The sequence below is a fragment of the Monoraphidium neglectum genome (genome assembly GCF_000611645.1).
Source record: "Monoraphidium neglectum strain SAG 48.87 unplaced genomic scaffold scaffold02674, whole genome shotgun sequence".
Lineage (NCBI taxonomy): Eukaryota > Viridiplantae > Chlorophyta > Chlorophyceae > Sphaeropleales > Selenastraceae > Monoraphidium > Monoraphidium neglectum.
Window position 1 is genome coordinate 1 of NW_014010954.1, and position 6,750 is coordinate 6,750.

General features: G+C 70.0%; 2 protein-coding genes across 2 annotated transcripts in view; both read right to left on the minus strand.

Annotated features, from left to right (window-relative positions):
- Positions 1 to 295: 295 nt before the first annotated feature.
- MNEG_11288 (hypothetical protein) lies at positions 296 to 3,335 on the minus strand (the record flags this gene model as incomplete). Its single annotated transcript, XM_014040239.1, has 8 exons — positions 296 to 535; positions 703 to 899; positions 1,148 to 1,310; positions 1,708 to 1,790; positions 2,001 to 2,195; positions 2,421 to 2,484; positions 2,792 to 2,989; positions 3,195 to 3,335. The coding sequence occupies 8 exons, from the start codon at positions 3,333 to 3,335 to the stop codon at positions 296 to 298; spliced, it is 1,281 nt and encodes a 426-aa protein (XP_013895693.1).
- A 1,507-nt stretch (positions 3,336 to 4,842) lies between these two features.
- MNEG_11289 (hypothetical protein) overlaps positions 4,843 to 6,750 on the minus strand; it is a gene marked incomplete at both ends in the record, with an annotated part of 3,947 nt that continues 2,039 nt past the window's right edge. The window contains one exon of the mRNA XM_014040240.1: positions 4,843 to 6,744. Within this exon, the coding sequence (XP_013895694.1) occupies positions 4,843 to 6,744 (1,902 nt within the window). The remainder of the gene's footprint in view (positions 6,745 to 6,750) is intronic.

Here is a 6,750-nt window from a genome sequence, read left to right on the forward strand (position 1 = left end):
GGGATCCCATGTCCTGGCTTGAGAGGCCGATCTAGGAGGTTCAGCGTCAACAGGAGGGCCAGGGGATGTGGAAGAGACGCGGAAGCGAGGGGGCAGGAAGACGCTGGGAGCGGCGCTGGCTGAGGTCAAGAGTGCAGGGGTGTGTACACACACAGTGCCACCCAGCACGAGCGCTCGCAAACGCGCACTCTCCCTCGCAGACACCGTCCACGTGACCCCACGCTGACTGCACTACTGATTGCAAAAGCATCCAAATGCCGGAAACTCCCCTGAATGACTACTAGACAAACACACGCTACACCCTGTCAATCAAACCAAACACATGCGCTCGAGGCGACTCCCACAACCGCACGCCCGCGCCGCGACCGCTGCTCACGTGCCAGGGCTGGTTGACTCCGCCGTTGGCGCGTGCCAGGTCGCGGCTCTCGTACCGCATGAGGGCAGACGGGTCCAGCCGCCCCCTGGCCGCCCCCAGCAGCTCCTCGTACTGCATTAGGTAATCCGTGTGGCCGGGCAGCCGCTCGTCCATCTTGAACTGCGTTGCGAGGTGACGTCAGCATGAGGTGACGTCAGCGTGATGTCACGAGGGATACGGGGAAGACGGCGACGGGCTGCAGTATACGCGGTGTACAGCGCCCACTGCGGTCCTGAAAAAGCAAGACGTCCTCAAGGATGTGACCAGGTTATGATGCATCGACATACAAAAGCTGGTAGCGCCCGCCCGGCCGTGGGGGCCCCGCCGGCCGGCAAAAAGTTTTTCGCGGCAAAGTTCCCGCCCGCCTGCTGGTGGAAGAACATGGTGACGCTGTCGTAGAAGAATTTGGGCCGGAAGTGGTTGTGGTCGCCGCCGAAACGGACCAGGTTTTTGTACTCGCCACCATATGCCGCCACCAGCTTCTCTACAGAGGTTGCAAAATGTCAATTGTTTGGCAGATACCATAGGTTGGCTTCCAGCACACGCCAGGAGTTCGCGGCAGAGGGCGCCGAAAACGCCGTCTGAAAAGCGCGTGTTCGTGGGCACCATTTGAAGCCAGAGGCAGCACCGCGTATGAGGCAGCCGCAGCAGCAGCCGCAGTTGCAGCACGCGTGGGTGGCAGCCTCGAAGGGCCGCCGGTGGGCGGCGCCCCGCGACCCCCCAAAGCCGCACCCGAGTGGGAGACGTTGATGAAGGAGTCCCCTGTGGCGTGCCCAAACACCGCCGGCACGACGCTGCCGCCGACGGCGTCCAGGGGGGCAACGTCGCAGATGTCGAAGCCGGCCTTCCGCTTTACCGAGCGGCGCATCAGGGAGCTCACTACTCGCACCAGCGCCTGGGAACGCAACAGCAGGGCGTGGTGTGGGTGATGGACGGCAGGGTGGGACGGGGCGGATTGGATATGGGGGAGCTCACGACCCGGACCAGCGGCTGCGGCCCGCGGGGTGGGGGCGTGGTTCGGTGTGGTGTGGGTGACGGCGGGGTGGGATGGGGCGGAATACACCAGTGGGTGGGCGGTTTGGGCGGCCGGTTTCTGAATCGTGCGCGCGCGTGTGTTGTGTGGGCGCATTCCTGAAATCCCATGTTTCGTGCTGTCGCGCCAAGGCTCGCGCAGAGGGTGGCGTTTTCACGCGTGCGTGCGGGCGCTTCGGCGCGCTGCTTGCCACACACCAGGCGCCCCAATGCCTTGCACTGAACGGCAGCGAGGGCGCTCGCAGGCGCGGCCCACGCACCTTGGGGATGGGCAGCCCCGTGTCTTTGACGATCTCGCTCATCAGATCGGTCAAACGGCTGAAGGGGCTGTCTAAGACCATGCCTGCCGCGCAGGCAGAAGCGCCCCCGCGCCAAGAGCCAGACATCGCGAGGGAAGGCGCGAAGCGTTTGGACGTATGCAGGGGCCTGATGCGTCGCCCGGGTTTCACACGCGCGAGCAGCCCCTGCACTCGCGGCGTCCCCGCTTCCGCCGCTGCCTCCCTTCCTCGGCCTCGCCGCCCAGGCACCTGCCGCGCAGCTGCTCGAGCCCCACCTGATATCGCCGCGTCCTTGCTGGCGTACAGCAGAGCTGTGACGGCCCCCATGGACCGCCCCCACAGGCCGACTGCTGATATGTCATCCCTCTCCCTGAGCCATTCGACCACGACTGCCGCCAGCACGGAAAAGAAACCCGGGACCGCAGATGCAGTCACCAGGGCGGTTGTGTGGTTGTGTGGGTCGAATTTGCCTTCAGGAGCATGACGCACGAGGGTATCACTGACAATTGCGAGCAGGGATCAGGGTGCCTAATTCGAGCATCGCGCGGCCAGACTAAATGCGCGGGTGCCGCCGCTGCGGCGCCGCCGGCCGCCGGACTGCCTGATTGCCTGGCCCGCGCCCCCGAGCCTGCCGCGCTGCCCCGCTGCCGGGCCGCCCATACATCCTGTGCGCCGGCCCCTAGATCGCGCCTCACCACCCAGGTCTTCCGCCTCTGTGTACCCCAGCGTCACCCACTGCCCGTCCGACAGCCCAGACCCCTGCGCAGCCGCGGCGGCGGGGGACGACACATGATAAGGTCAATAGGTCAACCCATGCAGCCGCAGCACGGTCTGGCGCCGCGGCGCGACCCCTCGGCCTTTCGAAAGCGGCGCCGCCGCGCGCAGGCGCGCGCGAAGCTTCCAAGCCATTCGCGAGCGCGAGCGGCGGCGCCGGGCCCGGGCGGGGGCGGCGGCAGGGGAGGGGGCGGCGGACCCAGCAGCAGGACGGAAGTAACAGGGGGATGAAACCAACCCGAAGGTGAGCCTCGATAAGAGGCCCAGCATGCAGGGACCTGTGAGCACTCACCATGAAGTCAAACGCAACCACCCCGATGCCCATCGGCAGCAGGTGCCCGACAGCTTCCTCCGCGTCCCTCCGGCTGCCGCTGTTGCAGTGGCAGTACACCACGACCGGCAGCTTGCCGTCGCGCCCCTTCAGGGGGCCGTGCTGCGTGGCCACGGGGGCGTAGTGGCTGCACTGCAGCTTGGCGCCGCGCTTGTTCGTCTGCAGCGTGGGGTTGCGGGTCACGGGGGTCGATGGACTTTGGTCGGCGCGGCGGGCGCGTCGGCAGCTGCCGCGCACGCACCGTGCTTGCGCCGGCCTGCAGGCAGCGGCGATGACACATGGCCCATAAAAATCGATCAATTGCCGCTGATATCCACTTACATGACCTCCCAATCTCGCCCCCCTCGACCAAAGGAATACCCACCAACTCGAAATCTGAGCGCTGCACTAGCACCGGCCCAATCGGGAACTTGCTGCCCGCAGGGCTTCCCAGAAGCTGCTCCGGCGAGTACGTGTCACGCGGGGGCCTGCATATGCAGTCCACCATCTGGTCCCAGAAGTCCATGCCTGCTGAGCTGGCCGCGGCGCCCGCCGCCGGCGCAGCAGCAGCGGGCGACGCGCGAGTTCAGGCGGGGCGCCCCGCCTGGCGACGCTGCAGCGCCTAGCAGGCGGGTTGGAAGGGCTGACGGACACACGCAATTTATTACAACTGGTCGGAGGGCCTGGACGCGCGTTTGGCGATTGAAGAGCAGTTGCGCACTGGCTGAAAAGGCGATCCAAAAAACCGATGCGTGACTGCATTCACGTACCCATTGTGTTATAAGGACCGTTGCACCTGGTTCACGAGATCCTAAAGCAGCTGACGCGCTTCTTCTTCGCACCGCGACCGAGTGTTTTTTCCCTGAACACTCGGCCCTTTGCAGTTTTCATGACACTCACACGCAATTGCTACCAAAAACTCCTGCCCCACGGCCAGGGCGGGGCACTGATGACAGGGTGGTCCTAGCAACCTTGGAGTGCCTTTCCGCTCGCACGCCGCACCACGAGCAAGTGCATGCCCGTCAACGCCCCGGCAGTACACAGGGATATCAACGGGTGCGACAGGCATCACATGGCAGACGGCGAGAAGCGCCCGCGTGCCACTTCACGTTTCAGCTCCTCCATGGCCGACGCACCCGGCGCGCGGCATGCGGCCGGCCAGCTCGGCGGGGCTGCAGGCGCTCGCCCCGCCCGGCGCCCCGCAACCCGGTGCACCCAGGTCCCCCCCGCGCCACCCGGTCCCCGTCGCGCGCCAAATTTCGAATTTCCACCCAGCGCCGAGGTGCGCGCAGCCGCGCAGGGCCCCATCCAACCTGCTTTTGGCCACCACGACAGAGCGCACCCGACGGTGCGGCGATACGCAACAGCCAGGGTAGCGTCGAAATTTTCGTGGGTTGAAGAGCAAGCTTGCGGACGCTGTCGGGGCGCAGCACATCAGGGGGTGCAAAAGCACCAGGATACTCTGCAGGTACTTGCCGGTCCCCTGGCGCCCGGCCACCAGCCGCTGAAAACTTGCGTCCCAACAAAGGCGAGCGGCTCGGCCTGTAAGCAGGCGCGGGCAGAGGGGTCCCGCGCCAAGGCCGGCGGATGCTTCGACGCCGGCGCCGCTGATTGGCGGGAGGCTCCCGGGAAACCCCTGGCGAAAAGCGCAGCGCGGGCGAGCTGGAGCGGGGGGGCCCACGCTGCCTCGCGCTATAGGCCGCGCCGCGCGACTGCCAGGCCGGGCGCAAGGACAAGGCGCTGGTTGAGCACCGGTGAAATGTGGCGTCCGCGTCGGCTGCGTCAGAGTTACACTGTGCGAGCCACAAGGCGAAAAAAAATGTGAGCCGCTATGCAGCTGCCAAATCATGCACTCATCAACGGATACTCTGGGAGCCACCTGCTGCGCCCCTGCTTGCGCTCCTGCGCTGCAAGTGCTGCTGCGCCCGCTGCTCCTGCTCCTGCGCCGCTTCGCACGCTGCTGCGCCGCCAATTTTGCTGCGACGCCGCGCCGCTGCAGTGGCTGCGACGCGGCACGTGCAGTAGCCGCGCCGTCACCCGCCCTCGCGCCCCCGCGCCGCCACCAGCGGGTGCCCCCGCAGTGCCTCCCACAACAGCTGCTGCGCCGCGCCGCCGTCGCCCTCCGCGCCGGCCCCGTCCCCGCCGGTCCCCGCCCCCGCGCCGGCCGCCGCCGCGCCGCCCCCCGCGTTCGGATCCCACAGCAGCAAATGCACCCGCCGCAGCCCGTCCGCGTCTCCGCCGCCGCCGCTGCCATCGTCCGAGCCCGACCGTGGCTTCAACGCCCTCAGCACCTCTTCCTGCGCCGACCACACCCACCCGCCGCCGCCGGCGCCGCCGCCGGCACCGCCATCTGCCGCCCGCCCCTCCCGCTTCCGCACGGCAAGATCCTCCAAAGCGTCCCGCACCCAGGACATCCAATCCACCGCGCCCAGAGCTCGCATGGCGCAGTACGCCTCCTCAAACGGCAGCAGCTGCACGACGCGGTACACCTGCCGCCGCGGCCGCGGCGGCGGCCCCCACTGCTGCTGCTGCTGCTGCTGCTGCTGCTGCGTGTCCAGGGCGCCGCCGGGTCTGGCGGCGGCGAACGTCTCCAAGATGAGGACGTGCCTGACCGGCCGCCGCGCGTCCAGAAACAGCGGCAGCCCCCAGAGAGTGCGCGCTGCGCCGCCGCCACCGCCGCCGCCGCCGCCGCCGCGGTCGGGGCCGAGGCACGGCAGCGCGAGCGCGGGCGCGCGCGCGGCGCGGCGCAGAGATACGTCGAGGGCGCCGCGCAGCACCGCCTCAGATAGACCGTCCGCGCCCCCGCCGCCGCCGCCGCCGCCGCCGCCGCCGCCGCCGCGGAGGAGCGCGTCCCAATCCGCGCTCACAGGCGACGCCGCGTCGAGCCCCGCCGTCGCGAACGCGGGCGGCAGCGGCGGCGGGGGCAGGTCCCTTTCGTCCGCGATCAGCGCCAGCTCAGCGCCGCTGCGGGCGCTATGGAATGCCCACGGCCGCGCCGCCGCCGCCGCAACTGCGCCCGCCGCCGCGCCGCCGTTCGGCTGCTGATGTCCGCCGTGGGCGTCCTCGGCCGGCGAGAACAGCAGGAACACGTCGTGCAGGCCGCGCGTGAACAGCCCCGTGTTGAAAACGAGGAACCGCGCCGCCGCGCCCTCCCCGTCGGCGCCAGCGGCCGCGTCGAGGGGCGCGACAGCTAGCAGCCGCTGCTCGTTGGCGCGGTCAAACGCGTGCGCCAGGAATGACTCTAGCCCGGCCAGCCCCTCCCCCCACCAGTCCGGCGCCGCGACCGCGGCGGCCTCGAGCGCCGCGCGCCCCGCGGCGGCGGCCCCGCCGCAGCAGCGCGCGAGCAGTGGCGCGGGGGCCGCGGCACCCTCGGGCGCGGCTGGGAGCCAGAGTTGCGCGTCCAACTGCCGCCACTCGCCGCCGCCGCTGGGCGCACCCCCCTCCAGTCGCAGCCCGAGCCGCGGCCCGAGCGGCGCGGCCGCCGCGGCGCCGCCCGACGCAGCCGCGAGCGCGCCCCAGCGCGCCGCGGCGCCCGCAGCAGCCGCGCCGGGCTCTTCCCATGTCACCAGAACCTCCCCTCCCGCCTCGTCCAGCTGCCCCTGAAGAACGCCCGCCGGCCCCTCCGCGCCGCCACCAGCAGCGGCAATGAGGCCGCGCGCCCACGCCGCCAGCGCGCGCGCCAGGTCGCCGCAGGGCGTGCCCGCCGCGACGGCGACGCGCAGCGGCGCCGCCCCCGCCAACGCCGCCAGCTGCGGGTCGCCGAGCCGCACGGTCAGCACGACCCGCGGGCCCGGGCAGCTTCCCGACAGGTCCTGCGTTGCCGGCCCAGCCGCAATCGGGAGCGTCGGCAGGTCCAGCGCCACGCGCGCCGCCGGCGCGACGAGCGGCGCCGCCCCCAGCGGCGCGAGCGGCTGCAGCAGCTGCTGCTGCTGCCGCTGCGG